The following is a 25,316-nucleotide window of genomic DNA, read 5'->3' as shown; positions in this document are numbered from 1 at the left end:
AGACTGTGACCAAAGAGGGACCACAACAGCCCAGGGCAAACTCAGTGATGAAACAGCCGAAGATTGGTGTGAATGAGAGTGATCCCCAGCTCATTGCAAGCTTCAATCACAACCTCATCGGCAGCTGAGCCGGATGGGGCAGCGATGAACTGCACTCCGCTCTGAACAAAGACAAACGGAAGGATTAGAGGATGGAAAACAAAAATCCCCCTGAAAAGGAGCTGGCAGCCCCAGTTCTTCATCCACATCCCACTCTACTAAGCGTTGAGCAAACAAAGGCTCTTCCACTGCCCAAGCCACTCGCAGGGGAGTTCCTCCTGTGAGCAGTCAGTTCTCTCCACAGCTCAGAACTAAGAGCAAAATGGTTCCTCTGGAAGCAATAGGCCTTGTCTTGATACTCTTACACAGTTTAATAAACTTTAATCCTCTATTCATCTCAAATCAACAAACTGAGCCGTGGCTGGGTAATTACTATCCACATGAGGCCAGTAACCACTGGAAACATCTTTCCCAGGATGTGCTATTCTAGCTAGCGGTGCAGAGCAGCGAAGTTCCTCAGCAGTCTGCACAGAATTCAAACAAAATCCAAACAAAAAGCCCAGGCTGAGCAAGACATTTCCTTGGAGTCACCCTGACATCCTGGCCCCCCATGACCTTACCCGTTTAGCTCTGTCAACGTTATCCCTAAAAGGGAAGAACGCGTCGGAGCTGAGGGAGACGGCAGTCAGCTTGGCAATCCACTGCTTCTTCTCCGCTTCCGTTAATGGTGTGGGCACCTCTTCAAACATCGCCTGCCATTTCACCAGGTCGTCATCCTGCGAGGACAAAGAGAGCCAGCTCAGCCCCAAAGCAATTCCCTGGCATTCCCTGCCAGGAGCACATCAGGATGAGTGATGATGGCATTCCTTTGACATCCAGCTCTGTTCTGCTTTCTGCTCCCACAGCTCTGCTGCCGGGAACTTCATACCAAGGACTTTAAAATCCCAAGTGATGGTGAGAACAAATTACCACCATCAGGCTCTTTTTGCATCCTTTTAACTCCTTTCCTTCCCCCTCCTCACCCCAGGGCTTGAGGGATTCCTTCTCCCCGCTTTAATTTCAGGATGCTCTGCTTGGCCTGCCTGCAGCATGCCGCTCTGTGCAAATGCCAGCACACGCAAACAGCATCTGGTACATGACTTAACACATGACAAACAGCAGCTTGGTTTATGATTCATCTTCTGAAACAGTAACGACTCCAGTTCTTACCCCCTTAAACAAGCAACCGCTCACAGAGATGATTCACGAGGTCCCAAGTCCAGCTCTTGGCTTAAAAAGGACATACTATTTTATTGCTTGTAACAGGGAGGTCAAAGGGATTCTGGGAATCCAAAATGCCACACGAGCAAACAGCACCATGCGAGAAGGGAAGGACAGCTGCCCTGACAGGGCAGTGAGAGCTGAAACACTGAACTGTAGCTTTAACCCTTCCTCACTGCTGGAGGGAACTCTCAGATGAAACCAAGCACCATGTCAAAGTGCAGGACAGGTTCCAGCACCTGGGTGCAGTATCAGAGGGGCAAGTCAGGACATTTTGCCACTGGGCCATGAAATGACCTTGGGGAAATCACCATCTTGGGCCCTGGCCACTTCATCCCGCAGCTTTCTGGGATCATCTGTTACTGCCATCCACGCACAAAACCCAAGCCAAGCTTAAGTGCTACACGAACACTTTGTTTCGCAGAAGCTGGACTCTCCAGGGAAACCCCTCAGCCAGCCCTTACCTCACCAATGGTCCCAGTGACGTACTGATCAATGGCGTTGGAGATCTCTGCTCTCTTCACACCCGCTTTGAACTTCATGGAGAGCACACGTGGGTGGTGCCGGAGCCACCAGTTGTTTGCCTTGTCCCCAGCCAGACGCGTGCAGTGGATCCGGGATTGCTGGCCAGCTCCAATACCTATGACCTGAAGCACAGAAATAAAAAGCACAATCACGCCGGGCTGCACAGAGATTGCAAGCAGAGCTGCATTCCAGCCAAGCAATTAGGAAAGACCTCCCACAAATTAGCTGCTCCTCACTGAAGCAGAGAAAAAAAATGTAGGTAATTAGCAAGGAAAACTTTGAAAACACTGTATCTCTAATCCTGTAAATTGCTCACAGGGACAGCTCTCTGCACTGGTGACTTCCACAGCTCTGCTGAGCCGACAGTCACTCCGAGGACGCCACACTCTTTCATCCTTCTAAATAACACAGCCCCAGCCACCAGAGTCAAACTATTAACCTCAGGAGAATGATACAATTCCAGCTTTTGTTTAAGGGAAAACAAACTCCTGGTGGTGGCAGAAACAAACGTGGCTGCTAAGAGATGGTTCCTGCAGGTAGGAACAGGCTGCCCACCTGTTCTCGGAAAGGGCGCTTGGGTTAGAGGACTAAAGTCTGAGCCTGGGTCATCCAAACACCACAGTATTTCCTTGTGCACCAGGCATGCACAGCTCAAACCGATCAGGTGGTGGATTACAGGGTAGTTTGTCTGTCAAGGCTGATGAGAAAGTAAATCCACAGCTTGACCAGGAAGGCTGGCCAGTAGGACCATGACGTCACATGAACCATCAAGGCCCTGGAACTACCAACACGTTTCCTACTCTGCCATCTGCCAGACTCCAGGATTTTAAATTAGCTGCTGCTGACCTTATTTAATAGCACTTGTGCTTTGTATCAGATAGACCTAGTACTTCCGGAAGCAAAATCCAAAAGATTTTTTTTTTTTTTTTTCCCCTTAAGGAAGCTGCTATGAAAATATGGTATTTTCTCAGTTTCCCTTTGCTTGCTTTGGAGTTCTCCTCAGACACATTCAACCTCTGCTCATTTTTTCAGGCATACTACAGATTAAAAAATGCAGAGACTCTCTGGAGCCTGGTGGTAGGGAACTCTGCAAGCCCCTTGTCACAGTTCCGTCTGGGCCGGTGCAAACTTGCACTGGAGACAAAGGCAACTCTTAGGTGCTGACACCACTGAAAACTGAACGTTGCTGGAGACATCGTGGTTCCTGGACACTGGCAGAAAAGCCCCTGCTTCACCATCCCCTGCAGATAAGGTCTACCTGGAGTCACAACTGGCAAGGGCGAGGGAGCGAGCTGAAGTCTCTTGGGCTCCAGCCTGACTGCTGTCCCTCAGCTTGGCGTCTGCCATGACAGTAATCCAGGCACACAAACGCTAGCCCTGGCCACCATGGCTGTCAAAGTCAGGCTGGTAACTTTTCTCCACGGCTTTCAGAGCTGTGGGTCCTGCTTTCCGAAGACAGCTCCTGCCATTTCAAAGCAGAGATCTGATGAAAAACAAGTCTCTCTCCCATAATTTCCTCCTCCTATGAAGCCACAGCTGAACTGTTCACCAGACTGTTCGCATGGGGGACTGCTCCAGGGACACTGTGTTGAGGCTAGTGGTTCTGGCCAACATCTCAGAGTTTCCAGCTCAGACTGAAACAGATGGTAAAGCTATAAGTCAAAGGCTGCCCTCAAAAGAATGAATCATTTGTCTCCTCATTCATCAAGACACAGTGACTTCACCTCTTACCAGAACCATAAAACATGTTGCTGGGTACTATTCCCCCAAGGAGCAAATGAAAGACTTGGGCTGCTATCTGATATCATCTGCTCAGCTATAACTGAAGTCATCATCGTAAACCCACAAGGATATTAGTATTATCACAAATACTAAATAGATCCAAAGTTTTTCATGGCTTAATGACACCTTCCCCTCTGCAAACACTCCTGATGTCCAACCTCTGCTCTCACGTCCTCCCTGTTCGACCTTCAAACTGGCAAGGGACCCTGCTTCTCAAGGGAGCTCAACGCCAGCTGCGCATAGGTATGTTGTCTCTTCCACGGAGGTTTTTCCTCTCTCCCTGGACAAAGTGGAGGGCTCAAAATTGTCATACACTGCACAACATTAACCATCACTCAGCCCTTAAGAATGGGCCCAGCAAGCCAGGCTGGGCTAAGGCAGACATTTTTAGCTGGGGATGCAGATGGAGGGGAGTACTGGACAGACTGCTGGTAGCAGGGGCCCAAATACCATGAAACATTCCCAAGTTTCTAAAAAAACGTGATGTCATGTACCAGAAGTGCAACGTCCTGGGCCCTTTCCCAGCCAGAACAGTGCCTCATCTTCATCACGTCCTTGTGAGCTGTGGCCTCGCACTCCTGTGATGGAACTGGCTAGTCTGCCGCAAGCCCAGGCCTCCGGCTGGCAAGAGCATCCGTACTGGAGAAGGTGTTTCCAGACCAGCGCAGCCCCCACCACACATAGCTCCTTCATGGGCACACATTAGAAATCAAGCTCTCCTACCTGTCAGCACCCAAGCACCCTTCTCAAAAAGAGCGTTTTCCTTTTCTCTATGAGCTACTCGGAATACTTCACATTTTTTGTGACCTAAATTTTGTCCAAAGCTACATAACTGAACTTTGGCTCACACTCAACGACTCTGAAACAGCAAGAACTTTGTACTTGAGTTCAACAAAGTGATGTGTCCTGTAAACTCTTCGCAGGCACCCTCCAACCTACAGAGATTATATCTGCACCACGTGGAATGCTTAGCGGGCAAGAGAAACAAAAGCTGCTTCTCTGCACCTCCTCCTGATGAGCTCACCTTGTTCTAGTTGGAAGTTCAGTTACAGCCTAGGAAGAGCATGCCAGTAAGATGCACTTCACTGGAAAATGGTGATCCAAGGAAAGCGAAATCCCTTTTTTGTAGAAAAAGGTGTTTTGATGCAACACTGCTGGGGAAGATTTCTTCAGTCTAGCCTGGAATTTCTTGTCTAAAGAGGAGAAATCAGAAAGCTGAGCTTCTGCTTCATGCAAACTACAGACTTGTGCCTGAATCTCTCTTCACACTGGCCTGCCTGAACGTACCTATTCTCCCTCTTTTTCACTTTGTTTCTCCCTCTCTTCCTCCTTCCTACACCTCATCTCTCCCTTGGAGAGATGTTGGCTCTCTCCCATATGAAAACACGTATGAACACAAAGGAATCCTGCCCCCTCTATTTTCTACACAAAAATTAATTGTTTCCTTCAGTTTCATCTCCTGAGAATTGAAAAATGCTTAACCAGAGCCTATTAAGTGTGAGGAGTGAAAAGAGACAGTAACACAGGGTAAGTAGAAAAAACACTTAATAAAAAAAAAAACCCTTGCGTGAAAATTGAGAACTACTTGACCAAAGTGCTTTGGCTCACAGGAGAGCCAAACACGCCCCATAGCTGGAATACTGTGCAGTATTCCAGTACAGAGTGGATGAGATGGATAATGCCCAAAGGATCCTTGCAAAATGATCCAGATTGGCCTGGATTTACTCAGATTTACCCTGAACAATGAGTGAGAACAGAACCCCTAAACACATTTGGAACTATAAAAATCAAATAAAGGACTTCACAATTGGGAAGACAAACAAATAATGAAGTTACTGACAAATGCCTGCACCATTGGTGGAAAATAGTAAGGTAAATTAACAGGTTTGTTTTATCCTACTGTGCAGAGAATAAAGAAAGAGAGTAAATTTAAATTGCTAATTTAAAACATGATGGTAACATTAAAGAAAGTGTAAATCAACATGTTACACACTGGCTTTGCCAGTGTTGAAAGTCAGATAAAACAAGTGAAAGTGTTTATTGCAATTAGTGGCAGCTGGCTTCCTGCAAATTAAGTGACACTCAAGTCCATAAACGCTTCCTCCCACCCTCTGCTTTCCTAGAACTTATTAACACAAGCACCAGCCCTTGCAGGAGTGGCCAATCCGCTCACAAACCCAACAAAGCCAAGCTGTTAAAAATGTTCTGGATGTCTGATACACGACGGTTTTCCTCAGTAACAGGGATGCTGTGAGGCTGAAATAACTCCCAGAAAACCGAAAGCAATGGAACCAAAAGCAAACTGGACTTCCCAGGCTTGGCTCATGTAACCCAAACCAAGTCAGATCCTGGAGAAGCATTTTAAGTGTAACCACCTGGAAGTTACTTTCCGTCCCTGGTTCTTGATGTGTGCTACTTTTTGGGTTGCACCTAGATATTCCTGCACACATCTGATGTTACATCTTGGTGAGTGATGTGACCAGAGTCAGTTCTGCGCAGCGTCACCAAGAAGAATCTGAGCTAACCACTGTTCTAGTAAGACTGGTTTTCAGTGGTCCTTCTTTCCTTCTCCATCTGTACCTGAAGATCCACAGTCTCAATACTTAAAAGTCTCAAGAAGCTTCTAGAGGTTTTAAAACCAGAAGGAGCTGCTGTCTGAGCTCCTCCATCACTGCCTACAGCATACCACGATCCTGCATTCGGACTGTAACGAGTCTCTCAAGTTAAGACATTAAGCTTTGATTTGAAGAACCCACCACAGGTTCACCACCTCCTTGAGTGACTGATTGTAAAGGCTGCTGTTAAAAAAGTCACTTGTTTCTCAGTGCAGCACACAGACCTCTGATCTTGGCCTTCCCTGTCACACACACAACAAACCAAGACAATGCACGTTTATATTTGATGAAAATATATGTCCACAAATACCTAAAACATCACTGCAGCCAGGCTAGCTAAATCCCTGCCTGCCCACGTGGCTTTTCCCTCCTCCCTCATGCCCTCTCCCTTCCATATGGCACACGCATTACCACACACATTTCGGAAACATCTGCAGCACTACGTTAAGTCCAGACTTGCAAAAGCACTGGGGAAATTGCTGCTGTAATAAGGGACAGGGAGCAAAGATAGTGACACCTTTGTTCTGGGGCTACGAGAACTAACAATCTTGAGTACAGAGAATCATTTAAAAGCAAGGGAAAAAAAAAAAAATCCAAAGCTGAATAAAAGAAGAATGACAGATCTCCAGAGATATGTTTTCAAGAACCATACAGCACACCACCCCAGACAGCACTGTGAGACAGTGCTGCAAAACGGAGAGCACTGCAGCTCGTTCACCGTCTGTACCTGTAGGGTACACTCTTTGATCCATTTTGCTGATTTATGATGGACCAAAGCTTGAGATCAAAAACATTTTTTTGTCTTTTTCTTATGTATTTTTTTTAAATACTCCAGGCCTATGGAAAAGTAACCATGGAGAGCAGAGAACCAGCTAAACAACAGCATTATGAGAATGAGCCGCTGGGCAAAAATACAATTTTTTAATACATTTACAACTTTTGGATAACTGATTTAAACTGAATACCTAGTGATAACATGCAAAGAAAGCATTTTTTTTTTTTAAGATTCAAGATTCATATCTCAACTACACATTTGACAATGCCCCTGTAAATCCCAACATTCACAATAAGCTTTAAAAAAAAAACAGGGAGAATGCCCCAAAGGGGAAAAAAAAGAAAGCACATCCCATCTTCCTTATATAAAAAACGAAAATAAAACTAAGAACCGTTTGGACAGTCAGAATCCAGCTGTGAAAACTGCTGTCATTTCCTAAGGCTCTATACAGACTGTAACATATGTACATGCCCCCCAAAAATTATATAAAAGGACAGAGTAGTTAGAAAGAAATGACTCAAGGCCACACTTGCAGAGGCACATAAGAGCTTTCCAACCCCATCATTGAAAGAGCCAGCCCTGTCATTACCACGACAAAATTACACTGAGCTTTTTGAGAAGCACAGGTTTAGCTCCTGTTCTGTATGGTACTGTCTAGGGCAGTTGGTCTGTAGTTTCCTGCACGCTAAATGATTTTAAAACTCAAGCCTGACAAAGGCACTCACTGACCAGACAAACCGCAGAGCTGTCTGGTTTGGTTACCTGCCCATCCTTGGCGTAGCAAACCGAGTTGGACTGGGTGTATTTGACAGCGATGCTGGCAACAATCAGGTCTCGGACAGCAGACTCAGGTAGCTGAAACAAAACACCATTGTCAGCTGCCCATCCTAACCACAACTAGCCAGCTGGCTAGATCTGCAAACCCCCAAAGCCATCACAAGTACTGTACCAGAGAGAGGGAAAACAAGATAACTAAAAATATCCTGTTTTGTTCAGCTAACAGCAAATGTTGTTTAGGGTAGAAACTAAGTGATGGGTTCAGCAGCTAATCTCATAGCTTGTAGGGCTAAGACTAAATTTTACCAGGTCAAGAGGGCTCCATCGCTGGCCCTAAGCCTGCAAAGTCTTCTGCACGTGCTTACTGTCGTCAGATGTGCTCACAGGCAAAAAGGACCACAATAATAATCACAGCTCCTAGCATCTGCTGTGATTAAATAATAACATAAATATTAACTTAAAATAATAGTATTATTTTAAGTGCGTTCCACTGCTAATTTCTTAAAATTATTTTTATTGCCTCAACGTCTGAACTTGCTTCTGAGCCCATGACTAATCACATGCTCATTAACATCTGTTTCTTTAATAAGGACAAGATCTGAGACAACGGAATGACTGACTTTCTGATGATGTGAACTCTAAACGATGAGCAGGATCAGCAGAGCCAGAGTTTATACAACTCACTGTACACAAAAGGGAGAAGTAAACAGTGAGTCAGAGTGAGATCACAATGGATCCTTAACACATGGCTGTCTCACTGTAAGAAAATACACAAGGTAGCTTCTTATTTATAAGAAAGACAAATATTTTGTTAGTTGGAGATAAAGGGCAAGGTCCAGCTCCTCTAATTTATGCAAGGAATCAAAACAAAGGCAAACTACCCTGATTTACCCCAGCATATTTCGTCCAGAGTTTGCTGCACTGTTTTGTTGAAAGCCAGTTAAATCTCATTACAACATTTTAAGAGCTTTTAAAACAGAACAGTAATGACTTCCTTCATGAAAGCACACCAGTTCATTCCACCAGTCTGCGAGCTCATTGCTCTTCTAACACTTACGCTTTTATTCTTTGTAACAATGTTCTTGAACAACGACCGGTCGATGACTGCATTGTTCCTCTTCTGCATGAGATGCAATCCATAGAGGGTTCGAATCTCGGTGTCGTCTGGCTCATAGTGGGGATCCATCTAAAAGCCAAAAGACAGGCCAATAAAACACTCCTAGAGCTTTTCAAAGCCAATGCCCAGTAATAGCTCAGGCTAAGACACATTATCTAAAGGATACAAAAGTGAACTGCTTATAGAAAGCAATGTCAAATCATCAGAAGGAATCAGAAATAACTGGAGCAGCAAGGTCTCAACATCTACAGAGCAAAGAGAGGTAATGCAGTATAGATGATTATATACAAATATTCGTGTTTATGCTTATAGACAAATATCCATGAGACACGAAAATCTAGGAAGTCTTCTAGTCTTTCATAGAAGGGGAAAAACACCCTCACAAAAAGTCTTCCAGTCTTCCACAGGAAGGCAGAAATATTTTGAGTTGCTTCATGCATGCCTCGAGGTACAACTCCCAACCCTCTTGGACATTAAAGAAAACAGTGAATGCAATTATTTCCAGGGATGTACTCTCTCGGGGCACATTTCCCAACAAGCACACAGCACAGTTAATTCACAGCAGCATAAGGGGTAAAGTTAAATGGAACTGTTAAACTGCATTCAGGCATTACCCATGCACGGCCTTTTTTAGAGTTTTGGTAGCCCCAGCTCAAGTTAGAGATGTGAAGTAAACCAGATCAAGGCTACCAGCTCTAAATAGGCCTGTGCACACACTTTATGTGGTTTCCCTCATCCATTTAAATTTGTTCAGATCAACTTTCCTTAGCATCTCTCTGCAGACAAGCCCTGAAGATAAAGGCTTAACCAATACGACCTCATCCTTGCAGAGCTAATTGAATTCAGGAGGTAATCAGCTGCCAAGATTGTCTGCAATTTCATTCCTTCTTGCCTGAAGCTCCTGAGTCATCTTCTACAGCTCCCCTGGTAGTAATGCTACAGCTGCAACTTCAGCTAAGCCTTGGGGTTTTTTTTTTGTAATGCTATAGTAAAGTTCTCTGCTCGTTTGTGTCTCAGAGTCAGGCAGAAACAGGACCTGTCTGGCTACTCTGACAGCATTATGTAAATCTGTTAGTCACGTTCACCAAAACTGCATGATTTTGAAGTCCCAACAAACAATGCAGAAACCAGGAAGGCACCCGGACGCTTGCTTCACCACACTATATTCCTATTCCTTGACAAGCATCCTGGTTGCAGTGTGTAAAGGTGCATCATCCCAGGTCCAAACTCTGCCTCTGTTGCTATCTTCATCACTGACTGTACTAACGACTGCCCTACAAATACCACTCGCCCAGACAAGGCTTCCCCTAAGGACATCCTATGCATGGTTGTCGCTGCCAAGACTCACAACATCACTGAGGTGCTGTATCTTAGATAGAAAGAACTCAGGGAGGAAACAAATTCAGCAAAAATGAGAGAAAAGCTGGCAAAGAGTGGAAAGAGAGCATGGAAATTCTGTTTCTTTGAAGTGCTCTTGCTGGTTCATAGATTTAATTACTTTAAATCCACATCAATTTGAAAGCCGGGGAAGGCATTACGAAAATACTCTGCTCTAGGCCTACAGGCTAAATGCGACCACAATACTGCTGGTGGAATTCCAGCTTGTACAGGAATCCCTAAAGACCCAGAGGAAACACTTCCATGCACTGCAGGGGCGCCTGGATCAGCCTTCCAGCTATTTAGACATCAACGTCTGTAAAAAGCAAGTAAAGGAAAAGCAGCAGAATGGTTATGGTGGAGCAGGAGTACAAACCTGGAGGATACAGTAACTACCATTCTTCTTTTTGGCAAGGATTTTGAGAGCTTCTTCCTCATAGCCAGGAGCTACCACACCATCAGATACCTGCAAGAAACACAGATTTCAGCTTAACATAACAAAAAAAAAAAACCACAAACAAACAGAAAAATAAAAAGGACTTAATACTGAAAACTCCACCTGCCATTTCCAGAAAGGCATGGAAGGCACACCTCTTGGGTCTGTCTGTACCATACAACACCAAAGGCAATATTATGATACTGGTTTCATTCCCGGAAACAGCAGAGCACTACAAGCTCTTAGCAGGAGTTAGTAAAAAATACCCTGTCATCACTTTAAGCAGAAAGGAACTAATAATTAATATCCCCCTCCAGGTGGAAACAGTTCATGCACAACATCCCCACTTTTTCCTCAGCCCTAACAGTAAACATGGCTTAAAAAAAATAAATCCTTATTTCTCAGTGACACTCCTGATATAACAAAAATATTAGAAACAAGCTGTTAACAGCATTGAAACTGAGAAGAAGAGTCTACATTCATCCGTGCCACGAAGTGATATACACCTTTCACATCCTTACTCTACAATGTGGGTGGTGTGTTGTTTGTTTTTTTTTAAGTAATAGTACACCAAATGTTATCCTCACAAACCAGCCCAACATGCTCTTTCATTTGTTTGAAAAGAAGCCGCCAATGTATATATGTCTGTTCAGCCTGGAGAAGAGAAGGCTCCGGGGTGATCTTATTGCAGCCTTCCAGTACCTAAAGGGGGCCTACAGGAAAGCTGGAGAGGGATTTTTTACAAGGGTGTCTAGTGACAGGACAAGGGGCAATGGCTTTAAACTGAAAGAGGGGAGATTTAGATTGGATATAAGAAAGAAATTTTTCACTCAGAGGGTGGTGAGGCACTGGAACAGGTTGCCCAGAGAAGCTGGAGATGCCCCATCCCTGGAAGTGTTCAAGGCCAGGTTGGATGAGGCTTTGGGCAACCTGGTGTAGTGGAGGGTGTCCCTGCCCATGGCAAGGGGGCTGGAACTGGGTGATCTTTGAGGTCCCTTCCAACCCAAACCATTCTGTGATTCTATGTGTAACACAGCCCTTTCCATCATGCCTTCCCTCTCTCAAAATAATGGTAAGCAACATGTAACAGGATGAATGTGTTTGGTAAAGCATTAACTCCTGGTTTTTTAACTGTATTTAAATCAGCAACTTGTGGGACGTGGTCAGCTATGGAGTTAACGTTGAATCCAGCAAAGTTAAAACGTGCAGCCTGGAAAGCAGCTGAGCCTACACACAGCTTGGATCCGCTGGCAGGTAGCAATCTACATCCACATTCCTGCCTCGGGCAAAAGGCTGGCCCTCAGTCAGCTCTCCCGGTCCTCTATTGCTCCAATTACAGCCCTTCCACCAGACACTTGTGACAGTGTAATCAGGGTTCATTTCCAGAGACCTACTGGGAGGCAGAGGTTTGCAATCATCTCGTGGAAAGCAGCATTTTGAGCACTGCTATTTCACAGGCTCTCCCACACAGCCGGGTTTTAACTGGTAGGAGGAAAAACACATCAAAAGATAGGTGTAAATTCTGCACTCCAGATACCGAATTACACAAATGGACCAACAGCCCTCAGTAAAACGGGTCAAATTCAAACAGAACAGCCGTTACAAACCAACAACTCCACCTAGTGTGATCCTTCTTTTTACAGTCGAGTGATTTGCTGCTGTTTAACCAACCTCTCTGGAAATGATCTTGGCAGTAGCCACGTCGCAGACATCAGAGAGGGCAATGAAGTCACCAAAAGAAGACATCCGATCAGCACCTGCAAAATCATATTTTTAGTAACTTATCAAACTGTAGCATAACACAAAGAAAAGTCTTTGCTCCTACAACGCAGTCAATTTCCCTAAGAGCTAATAATTTAATCCCACAGCAAAAAAAAAAAAAAAAAATTAGGCCATGTAAGAGCAACAAGGATGAAAAATTCTACCTCAAACACATGCACCTTTAAACACTCCCAGATTTCAGCTGTTCCTCCTTCTCCACTGCATTTGTCAAAGCCCTGACTGTAACAACTACATCCCTTACCGCCAGCAGCTCCGCTGTAGCCACGGCGGCAAGAGGACAAGAAGAAGCAAGGATCACACAGAAAGATTTCAGATGGGAGACAGCTGGAAAAAGAGGAAAGTTTTTAGATGCCTATGCTCTCATCTGGCTTTTCCTGCAAGAAACCAGGCCCAGAAATGTAGCTGTGCAATTTTTAGTGGTTTTTTTTTTTTTATTTTAAAAAATTTAATAAAAATATTCTCTATAAAAATATATTTAATAAAAATATCTCTCTTACTCTATAAGGTAAACAATTAACGGCACTCAGGTCCTGTTACAGATGCTCTGGTACTCAGCAAGGTCGATTCTTCTGTCCCTGCCATTCTAAAGGTTTATTTTTCTACGAATTATGCAACGGTTTTCTGAGGGCAACGTTCAAAGGTGGTCTCTGAAGTGGTGAAAAATGAACCCAAGCCAATGTACCCCTTATCAAGTAAGTTTGCTTTGTTTTCTGTAATCGGTGCAGGTTTTCTAGGAATGCCATGGAAAATGAGAGAATTAGCAAAGCATCTCAACTGAGCTGAGGAAGCTGTTTTTATTTACTCCTTTTTAGCTTTTTTGTGAGCTCTGAAGAACAAAAGCCTTAAAAATACATCCCCTAATACCAGGCAGAAACATTTCAACTCAAGTATTCCTGAGCATCCCACATGCAGAGGAAAGCTGAGTGTGCTACCAGCACAGCTGATGGTTACCCATCCTTTATCCAAAACCCCACAGATTTGTGTGTGTGTGTATACATATACATGTTTAAACTAAAAAAAAATCTCTACAGGTCTTCTATACGCATCAAGAAACAAAATCCAACATGTTTTTAAGCCTCTTTGGAACAATATACAAGGTCTGCTCACTTGGAGAGCAATTTTTGACAGGCAGGCAGTTCATTTAGTCAGTCAGTCAGATCTTTGTGGAGAAAAGCCCTACATAGGAGGAGCACACTGCAAAGAGAGGGGCCTGCACAGTGCTCAGGTGCCGAGAATTCAGCTCAGCTCTTTGGATACGCCAGTTTATTCCTGGACCTCTCACCTCTGCTTCGTGCGTAGGCAGATGCCAAGGGCGTTAAGGTCTTGAGGAAGTCATGCACCATGCAGACTTGCGCCTCCTCTTCGCTGAGAGGTATTCCAACAGCAGCACCTAGTGGGAAACACAAGCCAGGGCACTCAAACCAGAGCTGCTTGCTGGTCCCTGTCCCTGGGACCTCCCCAGACTGCCAGGGTAAGTGACACGGATAGACCACCAACAAGGCTGGCCAAAAGTTGGATTCTGTTCAAAGAGGAACACGTGGCAACAAGGAGCAACCCTACCTGCAGGACTGACGTGTTTGAAGGAGGCTGCAGCAGGAATGCCTAATGCCTGCTTGAGTTCCTTCACCAGCTGCCAGGCATTGAGAGCATCACATAGGTTGATGAATCCTGGAGAGCCATTCACCACTGCAAACAGCACACAAATAGACACATTAAAGCAGGCAGACTCCTCTCTCGAGAGTCTGGAGAGCAAGCAGAGGAGAATTCTCCCACCGAGAACTGAAATCACTACAGACTGTTCTTGTTAAATGACCCTGGCTCCTCAGCAAGTGGTTAGTGCCCTGAAAAGCTACAGTGACTTCTAAGTCTCAAGCCTGTGCATTCTTCATGAGATGCCAATACAACCCTCTTCCCAACCAGAAGCTGCTGATATGACCTCAGAGCAAGACACACACTGTCCCCATGCACCTCCTCTCTTGTGAAAGGGGAACAAAAAAAGAACATTCCCCCTTACGTTCTTCAAGTTCTTCATCTGGCAGCCATTTGGAAGAAGAGCTCTCTCTTTCTGAGGGAGCCTACCAGAGCTTGATTTCAGTGCAGAGGCAGAGCTGTCAGGGAAGAACACAAAAAGCACATCCCCTGCTCCCTAGCAGGTAGATTTCATTACAAATCTAGTAAATAGATTTCATATGGTGTCTATGGCTCTGATTCAACAAAGTACTCTGGCACTAGCCAAACTTTAAGTATATGTTGTCTCTAACTGATGTCAACAGAACCACTCACAGCCATGAAATTTAGGGCAAGCTTTTAGCAAAATGCTTCATCATCACGGTCCTTTCATCAGAAATCTATGCCAAGAGTAAAAGGTCATTCACAAGTCTGCTCTCGAAACCTTCTGCCCTGGCCTTGCAGGAAGAAGTGCTCATATTGACGCAGAAAGTCTGTGAGTATTTCAGGAGATAGGATGAAAAGATTAGTCTAGCAATAGCCCATGGCCAGAACAGATGAACACGCTGTTGTTCTGCTGCCATACTGGGAAGTAGATTTGCAAGCAAATCAACTTCCAGTGCAGACACGGAAAAGCTTCCTAAGAGATCCCAGAATTGAAATAAGGAAATTCTGCAACACAAAGCTTCGTTGCCTGTTCAACAGAAAAATGCCTGCGCACAGAAGGCAGAGCTGGTTTCACCAACATTAAAAGCAATCTCAAGAACAAGAGTAGCCAGACTTTCCCTCCAAAGCAGAGGTTTCCCCTCAGTGCAGCAATGCTGTGATGTGGCACACTCTGTAAAACAGCAGAGACACACCACACTTGTCCCAAACTCTTGTGGGTGAGACTAGTGTCCCCTCCCCTCCCCACCGTTAGCAGAAGCAGCATTCTAGAAAACTAAGGCAATAAACCTCTGCTCAGAACTGTTAAAGAAAAAAAAAAACACGAAAACTCATTCAAACCTAGAGAAGAACAGCTTGGTTTCTATACAGAGTAAATGGTGAGGCAAAGATTGGGAAGATACTAAATAAGGAAAACAGAAAGGAGCAAAGCATTTTAAAAGGGTAGGTAACAAGGTTTTCCTTTGCAAAATCTGGATCTTAAGTCGAGCAGAAGGTGCATCACATAAATCTGCCCAAAGCATCTTCAGTGTGGAGACACAATCTTACACCAACAGAGAACAAGGAGCTACAGAAAGCCTTCTGGGGGTAGGCAGACAAGCTTTTCTGTCTCACACAGTCCAACCTTTCAATTGCAAAGCTTGTGCCACTACTAAGGTAGTTGTGAAGGTGCTGCTGGCCATCCCTTGGACTCAGGTACAGGACGGTATTTCAGTTGTGAAGACAACTGGCAGACATGTCCAACCACCTCCTTTCCCAGCTATTCCAGAGCCCCCTTTTGGCCAGCATGGCCTAGGCCTCACCTGTCAGGGGAAGTTTGGATCTCGTCGTGTAGAGCTGCGCAGGACTTTGGTGAGGATTCATGCCGTACCTCAGGGGCAGCTGGGACACCCCCTTGCTGTACTCTTTCCTAAAGTAGTCAGAAATGGCTGCATCGTACTGAGCAGTGTGGGTGAAAGCCTGGGGACAGAACAGGGGACGCCTGTCACCTTACAAACACCAACTTACGAAGGATTTGGTGTTTAAAGAAGGGAATGAATGAAAGGCAAACGAGTCTGGCCTAGCCCTTTGCAGCAAGAGAACACAACCAACCTTCAGTGCAAGGTGACGCCTGGTTTCCATGGAGGTGTCTTTGTCCCTCGATGTCGCCATCTCTTTGGCCACTGCAGAGTAGTCTGCAGGGTCGCACACAACTGTCACGCGAGCGTGGTTCTTGGCAGCTGCCCGCAGCAAGGCAACTCCTCCTGCAAGAGAAGGATGGAGGCTTGAGACACCTCCCTCCTGGACACGGCATAGAATCGTAGAATCACAGAACGGTTTGAGTTGGAACGGACCTCAAAGATCATCTAGTTCCAACTCCCCTGCCATGGGCAGGGACATCCTTCACTACACCAGGTTGCTCAAAGCCCCATCCAACCTGGCCTTGAACACTTCCAGGGATGGGGCATCTACAACTTCTTTGGGCAACCTGTTCCAGTGCCTCACCACCCTCTGAGGGAAAAATTTCTTCCTTGTATCCAATCTAAATCTGCCCTCTTTCAGTTTAAAGCCATTGCCCCTTGTCCTATCACCAAGAGCTACATCCGAGGCCGAGAAGGGACAGGCACCGAAGTGATCATTTGTGCCAGACCAATGTGGCCCCTCTCTCCAGCAAAAAGGGACCGTAAAAGTGCTCTTCAAAAGGCTGGCGGGTTTGACTCAATCCACCAGCGAAGGTGCACATTGATTGACCTTTGCAGACACAGGCAGAGCTGCAGGGGTAAGGAAACAGGTCATGGGCTGCGACGAGCAGCTGGGCAAGAATGTCTTCAGGCAGCCCAGCCACATCCTGAAGAGGACAGCTGTCTTCACATATCACTTAAGCACCATCCTCCGCTACATGGGACTGGGAAGGGGTCTACAGAAATCATAGCATCATAGAATCTATACTGCCAAGCAACAGAGGCTCCCAAATCTCCCTGCAAATATTAATGAATCCTGCCCAGGTCCTCTGTGTAAGATAAAATGCCATGCTTTCCCCTTAAATCTGACTCTGCACAGCTATTACACGACTTTAAATCATATAAGATAGGAGGCTGTTGCAAAGTAAAAGTAGAGGCTGGCACTGCTACTTGCAGAGTGAGTATTACTCCATAAAACATTTAATAGAGAGCTCTGCTGGGCATCGTTTGGACTAAACTACTGCAAGAAAACTCAATCCCAATCCAACCTCATGGCGAAAAGCTGTGCCTGTACTGTTCACAAGCTGCCAAGCAGAGATGCTGCAGTGAAGGAATGACAAGCCTTTTGGGGTTAACAACTAGCAGGAGAGCAAAACTGTTGATGATAAAGGCGCCCGTGCTTCCAAGCTCAGGTCTTAACTACTCTCCTACATATGCAGACCAACCCCTTTCCTTCTAACAGCTTCCTGCAGTGAAGTTTTCAGCAACCCCCAGAGCACTTCCAGTGGTTCAGCGGCTTCTCTCCAAAGCTCATGTTTTTTATTTTTATTACGCTGCCAGAGGCTGCAAAGGAGGCTTAATCTGCTCTCTGTGTTTCAGCAGGAAGCATGCTCCACCTGCCCTTTCCTAGCGTAGCCTTCTAGAGTACATCAGACTCCTTCTTTTGGGCAGTGCATGACTTGCCCACCTATGCAGCACGGCTTGCCAGCCTGTTACAACAGCCACTTGTAATTTTAATTGCAGGTCTGCTTAAAAGCAGGAAGGTTTACCCAATTATGCTTTCAGCCTGCTCCATGCAAACCTTGTGCTCTTCAGCAGACTTCCTTTAAGGGTGTGCAGGGCCACCAAACAAAAAGGAAAGGCCTGAGACCAGAACCATCGAGTCTGCCTGGAGAAGAGATTTGCTGTCCCTTTCACTTACCAATATCGATCTTCTCCACTGCCTCTTGCACAGTTACATCCGGAGAAGATACGGTCTTCACAAAGGGGTAGAGGTTACACACTACGACTCTGAGAATTGAGGGGAAAAGCAGGGTTACTCAAGGAGAAATAAAAAGGCCAAATTAGGCTTGGCATGCACAAGGTGCTACCAGTGTTTTTATGGTCTTCTCTCTCAGATCAGGGACCAACATAAAATCCTGTAGCCAAGGCTTCTTCCTCCAAAAGACTTAAGAGTCAGGACATCCAGCCAAAGACCAAGTCTAGTACAAGGGTGAAACAGTAGATGCATTATAGAATTTAACTGAACCCTGTGCATGAAGCAATTTTACAGTGGGTAGAACCGCAATTTACAGAAATTAGTTAAAAGGAAGTTTCTTTAAATATACGGGCACGTATTTAAATGTTTAAGTGACTTTGGTGCACAACTTGAGCCACTGCAAAGTGCACTCTTGGCACCACTGGAAATAGGCATCCACCAACTTTCCTAAGAGATTAAGCACCCTGAGCCAGATCCATCGCAAAAAAAGCATAAACAGTCTAATTTTCCACAACTCTTCCAAGAGCAGAAAATGACCCACGTATCACTATCTTGACTTTTCAAATACCAACAGCATATTAAACCTGAGTGCACAGCCTGGATCCCATAAAACCTCTGTGACACATGAAAGGGGATGAGAGGATTGACTTTCCCCTCTCAAGGTAAGACTGAACCTTACTGGAATTATTTTCTAGATCTGATCTGGAAGAAGCTGCAGTCTGTATTCCAGAAAGCATGAAGTAATAACATGCCCTGTCACATCCTACCAGTGCCACATGAACTGTAGTGAAAGAAAGTATCTGTTCTGACCTTCACAAACGACATTTTTAATCCAAGAGCATTAATTTACTCTCTTGATCTGAACACATGAAGGTATCGAACTCCAAAGCATGCCCAGTAGTGGTAGTGGATTGCTGTGACGCACACACTTGTGTCCAACTTTTAATATTCCTTTCTTTCCACACTGTGTGACGAACTCAAGCAGAAGGGATGATCAGCCTCCAGCATGGCTTTCAGAACCTGCTATGTCTCTACATGTTCTACCACGTATTTTATTGTCTTTTCTATTTCTGATACCCCCTCCCTCCCAATCCATTCATGCTCCTGATCCGTTGCAAACCATCAGGAATCTGTCGACTCTAGCACTGCTAGTGGTTTTATCTGTGGAAATCAAGATAATCGATATCTTGACCTGGGTATGTAAATTTTAGGCAACTATGCAAAGCCTCTCCTGCTGAGGATCAGCTTGTTCTGCTTTATGTAGGGCAACCCAAATCCAAATTACAGATGCAAGCACGCTGTAAGTCACTGATGTAGAGGCGTGTTACTCCCCCTGCAATTCAGCAGAGCCTGCTTTAATACGTAACGTACTCTGAAGAGCCACCACTGCTGAGCCATCTATGAGGATTCCTGTGGTTTTAAATTTCAGGTTTTCAAATTCAGCCGGGGAATCCATCCATCTTAGGCACATCAGTTTTTAAAAGTTTTTTTAAAAGCTAAGACGTATTCTGGCACAATCACCAGAGTCAAACTACACCTCCCATCTTGGCTATACCTACAATTTACGATGTTCAATTCAGCCATTCATTTCTACCCACTGACATAGAATTGGTTACTCACAATTACTAGTCAGATGTTAAAACCAATTAGTTAAACACAGCCCCAAATTGCCCTGTGTGAGCACACTGAGTAAATACATTCTAACAAAACCAAACTACATCTTTCGTACACGTTAGCGCACAAACTGCGTTACTTCAGCTTCTGGCTGCAGCTCACTGGCTCCCACGATGGCTCTCAGAAACTAAGCTTTGTCTGTCGTCTCTTCTCTCTCTGTGCAAATGATGCATGTTCCTGACCTGCTTTTCACATCTACTCTTCATGTGTTGAAACTCAGTAAACATTATGCAAATATCAAAGGGTATATTTACTAAGAAAGTATTTCAAAATCAGGAATTGTCATCTGATCGGACACCTGGAGCCAAGCTGAGGGGAGACTCACCAGCTTGAAAAGTGCTGAATTCAACTTTGCAAGAGGTGTAGTATGGCCCAACATTGACTAAATGCAAAGTGCCAAAACTCCCAGATAACCAGAAGAAATTAAAATCTGTTCCCTGAAGAAATCACAATGTAACTTCCTTGGTTCAGTTTTCTTAGTCAGTGATGAAGACACATCTGCAGAAAACCGTATTTTTAAAAACACAGTATCTCCTGACAGGGAAAAGGAAGGAGATTGCAGCTCCTATGGTGCACAGATGCTACAATCCCTACTACTCCTATTCACTGGTGTTGTCTGGTCTTCAATGTTCAGTTTTTGATACTGATGAATTGCATCGTGTCCCCCAACACTTACCTTACAAGGCTGAAATCCTGTTTGTCCATATCAGCATTATCTTCTGGAATATTGCGAGCCAAGATGCCTGGTTAAAAACAACAGTACATCTTTATTTAAAAAAAGAACTAAATAAGCAACAAACTTTTTTTTAATTTAAGATCTTCCTTCAGACTGTGCTTTTTCCTCAGAGACTTTCTGCCACAAACTTTCTGATTCTAGTTCAGACAACAGTCCTCAGTCCCTACTCCTCTACCCTATTCCATTTTACTGACTCTTTGGCTGTTTAAATTTCACACTAAAAGTTTTTTTTTTTTTTTCCCCTCAAGGCTAAATCCTAGAGCATTCCAAGTGCTGCTGAACAGCAACCTTAAAAAATGTACTCTATAAGCATTCAGTTGCTACTCTTAAAACACTAAAACTGTCATTAAGGAGTTCACGGAGAGGAACAGGGTGCTTGCCACTCATCAGCCAGCAACGATCAAAGCCTATGAAGCATCTGAAGCAACAGCAGCTGTGTCTCTAGCTGAGCAGCACAGGTGGCTGCCTTGGGTCTAGGAACTTGGAGAAAAATGGAGGTGACAGGCTGGCACAGAGTAAACAACAGCACAATCCTGGGTTCCAGGTTGTCAGAGGAGATTGTCTCCAGCCCTCAACTACGACAGGCAACAGGTTCAATGTGAGGCATCTCAAGCACCATAACAGGAAATGAAAAAGCAGATGGGTTAATGTGCAGGTGGACCAATTGTCAGACAACTTCCTTGCTGAAGGGGAGTCAGGGAATATTAGAGCACGCAGAAAGACTATGCTGTTGTGTTCCTCATGCTGCACACCACATTCACCCACAGGTTAAATTCAGTGGAGCTCTCTGCCTGAACAGGTCTGAAATTGACTCTACAAAGACTGTGCAAAGGGATTTATGGAGAAGCCCTGTTACTTGTAGCCCTGGGGAGGAAAAGCTCCGCTAACTGCACAGATGCCAGCATAACAACAGAGGAAGTAATTTAGCCACCATGCACTTCTCCACCCTCTGCTTTTCACCTATCCTTCTGCTGCTAGAGCAACTCTGTCCTCATTAGTCAGTTCTTCCACACAACTTTTAAAAAAAGACATCTGTCAACCTCTTCTTCCCATCCTCGCTACCCATGGATTTCTCTCTTTAATTGAAAATATATTAACAGAAACATACCAGCATGGACTGCAGGATGAAGAGTTTTCACACGTCCACCTAACATCTCGGGGAACCCTGTCAGGTCCGAAACATCTCTGCTCAATAAGAAAACACAGCATGATAACAGATATGCCATACTGACTTCATCTATAGCTTGAATGTTTATTATTCCCATCAGGGCAGTAATTTAGATCTACTGGCAATGCTGGTTTTACTGGAAGGAAATTTAAACCCTAGGAGCTTTGAAGGCAGCAAGGAGCAGAATTAAATTTTGCCTTCTTTTGGTCCATCAACAACAGGAGGAGTTTAGAGAAAAAACATATGCATGATTCCTCTAAACCTCAGTATCTTGTATCTCAGTAAGAACACAACATATGGAAGGCGTATTACTAAAGTGCCAAGGAAAACCCATGCTGAGTGACAGACTATGATGCATCCTTCTTACGGAAGGCTGGGAAGTAGTTCTGAGATGAGGCATTCTACATCAAGAGATCTGATTGTTTTTATTACGGTTGGCATCTGTCAACTATGCTGCTAGGTACAGAAGGATTAGTAGAAACAGACAAAATGTTGGTTTAATACGCTCTCATTCTTCACAAGATGTTGATCTGTATCTTACACAAAAGCTACATCTGACAGAAGACAGAAAGGACACTGCTTTCTAATAACTGACCCAAAACAAACTAACAAAAAAAAGTATAAATTTCATTACAACGCTCCCCTGTGCCAAAGGGGAATAAATGAACTGAACATGGAAATAAAGTTCATGGGTCGCCCCCGACTAAGCAGTACAGTTATTTCTTGAATACACTGAAATAACCAAGACAAGCAAATCCCAAGTGGACGTGGTTTACGGCGAGCATGGAAGACAATGCTCAGAAGACACAATACCTCAGTACTACTCTTCCCAACTTAGCCAAAACATTAAAGTTTTACTTTAATGAACAGTCACTCCCTGTGACTGTTCATGATGGTAAAGGAACAGTAAGCTGGAGAAGGAAGGGGAAACGTGACCATTTTTTGCTTCAGACTTCACTGATAGCACAGCCCAGCAAAGAAGTTGGAGAGACATGACCAAGTGCTAGTCACAGTGAGGACAGGGAGCTGTGGGGGTGGTGTATATCCATGCTGAGGTGTCCCAGGGGCCTACCATCGCATTCACTGGAAGCAAAAAAGGAGTCTCAGTCACCTGTCTTGCCAAAAAAATTTATAGATTTTTCATCACTGCACTGGAAACAATTTCTATTTGGCCAGAGTTGTTTTTTAATCACAGCATGGAAGAACCTAAAACACATTTCCCCAGAATCATGGGCCAAAACAGCCAGTGATTGTACCTGCCCCTTCTCAAACAGTGGATGCACAACACTTAAGGGCTCTGTCTGAAGAAGCTGACCACCACGCTGGGAAAATTATTCGTGACAAATGATCTCCAGTGAGCTTCAACATATTCCTGACATGTCAGTCCTGTCCCAGGACCAGACAAAGATCAGCTTTCATCTGGCTGTGATTGTCTCACAGGAAAAAACCTAGCTTAAGGCAGACATGGCATCATCTTCAGCACAACACTCCTGACATCTCTCTGCGTGTTGGCCTGCACAGTAACACTCTTCGGCCTCAGTCAACCAACTTCAGGCCAAGAAGGTTCTGAAGTTTGCTCTGGAGCTTTTGGGGTGAGTGTTTTTTGTGTTTTTTTGGGGTTTTTTTTTATCTGAACTTGCTTTCAGACCAGTTTCCAACTATTTTTGCTCACACAGAAAACAATTTAAGCAACCCCAGGACCCACACGAGCGTTTTTGGTGGAGATGTACAGGAAAGCTTCTGTACCTGACAGGCAAGCCAGCATCTCTCAAGGATTTGGCTGTTCCTCCAGAGGCAATGAGACCCAGGCCAAGAGCATTCAGACTCTTTGCAAATTCCACCAGGCTGGTCTTGTCGGAGACGCTGAGCAAAGCTAACAGGCGGGAAGAGCACAAATACTTTGGGTTTAAAAGCGGAATGGAGAAAGAAAACAACAGGATTAAGAGACTGCGGCCTTTCTAAGTTCTATAACTTGGGAATTTTCTACCAAGGAGGCACTGGGCAGGGCGGGGGGAGCTGGCCACCAGTGCCTCACGCTCCCCCACCTCCAAGCCGCAGAATCCCCTCCCCGCTCGCAGACCGGACGCAGTTTGTCTCCGTCCCTCTCGGGACCGCGGGGTCGGCGGCTGCGCCCCCGGAGGCGCGTCCCACCGGCGGGAGGGGAGGCGGCTGCGCTGCCGCTCCTGCCCCAGGGCTCGAAGCTCGGGAAGTCCCTCGAGCGCCGTTCCCGCTTCTCTTCCCCGCACCCCCCCGGGAACACAGACCCCTCTTTGGCACAGCGGCGGCTGCCGGCCGGCTCGGATGGAAGCCAAGGTACAAGCAGCCCGCAGGGGAGGAAGCGCCCTCCGTCCCTCCCAACCTCCCCTCGGGGCACGGGAACTACCGGGTTAGAAGCGGCCCCGCTCTCCAGGCGAGCCGCCGCCTTCCGGGGCCGCCCCGTTTAGCTGAACCCGAAATACGCCTCGGCCCGGCCGCTGCGGCCCACCCGCCCGACGGCCATTTCGGGACGCGGCGGGCGGGCAGCGCCCTCTCCCCTCCCGCCGGCTCCAACGGCCGCGACCCGTCAGTGCCGCCACCACAGCGGGCGGGCCCTCACAGCCCACCCCGGGCTGCCGGGGCTTCTCCGCCCCCGCGTTACCGAGCTGCTGCCGGGCGGCCATGGCGCCGTCGGTGGGTGCGCGCTGGCGGGGAGGGCGGGGAGAAAGAGGAGCGAGCGGCGGCGGCCCGGCGGGATTTGGGTGCCCGCCGCGCTGAGGGCGGGAGCCTGAGGGAGGGGGCCGGCCCGGACGGGGCGGGGAGATGGCGGGGGGGGGGGGGGTGTGCTAAGGCGGGTGTGCAACGCGTGGTGTGTGAGTGCGTGTGCAAGCGGCGTGCGCGGGCGGCTGCGCGGTGTGCGGGGCGCGAAGGCGTTTGTGCGCGTTGGGTGCGCGGTGCGGACGCCCCGTTGCAGGGCAGGGCGCTGCGCGCAGCGGGTGGGTGCGGGGGGGGGGGCGCGCGGGTGCGCAGTGTGCGCGGTGCGCGTGGGCGCGCACGGATGCAGCGCAAGTAACGTAGAATCACGGAATGGTTCGGGGTGGAAGGGACCTCAGAGATCATCTAGTTCCAACCCCCCTGCCATGGGCAGGGACACCCGCCGCTACACCAGGTTGCCCAAAGCCTCATCCAACCTGGCCTTGAACACTTCCAGGGATGGGGCATCTACAACTTCTCTGGGCAACCTGTTCCAGTGCCTCACTACCATCAGAGTGAAGAATTTCTTCCTTATATCCAGTCGAAATCTGCCCTCTTTCAGTTTAAATCCATCACCCCTTGTCCTGTCACTACACGCCCTTGTAAAAAGTCCCTCTCCAGCTTTCCTGTAGGCCCCCTTTAGGTACTGGAAGGCTGCTATAAGATCACCCTGGAGCCTTCTCCAGGCTGAACAGCCCCAACTCTGTCTCCATAGCAGAGGTGCTCCAGCCCTCAGATCATCTTCGTGGCCTCTGGACCCACTCCAACAGCTCCATGTCCTTCTTGTGCTGGGGACTCCAGAGCTGAACACAGTATTCCAGGTGGGGTCTCCCGAGAGCAGAGCAGAGGGGCAGAATCCCCTCCCTCGACCTGCTGCCCACGCTGCTGTGGATGCAGCCCAGGACACGGTTGGCTTTCTGGGCTGCCAGCGCACATTGCCAGCTCACGTTGAGCTTCTCACCCACCAGCACTCCCAAGTCCTTTTCCTCAGGGC

The 25,316-nt window shown here is 46.4% G+C and overlaps 1 protein-coding gene across 1 annotated transcript; it reads right to left on the bottom strand.

Moving 5' to 3' along the window:
* Positions 1-24,260, bottom strand: ATIC (5-aminoimidazole-4-carboxamide ribonucleotide formyltransferase/IMP cyclohydrolase). Its single transcript, XM_086615389.1, has 16 exons — positions 24,231-24,260; positions 23,339-23,465; positions 21,533-21,609; positions 20,365-20,431; positions 17,958-18,046; positions 16,188-16,339; positions 15,899-16,055; positions 14,046-14,171; positions 13,768-13,875; positions 12,375-12,460; positions 10,644-10,733; positions 8,831-8,959; positions 7,759-7,851; positions 1,764-1,946; positions 660-815; positions 1-161 (listed from the first exon to the last, which is right to left on the bottom strand). The coding sequence occupies exons 1-16, from the start codon at positions 24,250-24,252 to the stop codon at positions 42-44; spliced, it is 1,782 nt and encodes a 593-aa protein (XP_086471515.1). The 5' UTR covers positions 24,253-24,260; the 3' UTR covers positions 1-41.
* Positions 24,261-25,316: the final 1,056 nt, after the last annotated feature.

This window comes from Tauraco erythrolophus, chromosome 8, assembly GCF_009769465.1.
Source record: "Tauraco erythrolophus isolate bTauEry1 chromosome 8, bTauEry1.pri, whole genome shotgun sequence".
Taxonomy (NCBI): domain Eukaryota; kingdom Metazoa; phylum Chordata; class Aves; order Musophagiformes; family Musophagidae; genus Tauraco; species Tauraco erythrolophus.
The sequence above is the reverse complement of the archived record's forward strand: the minus strand, read 5'-3'. Positions and strand labels throughout refer to the sequence as shown.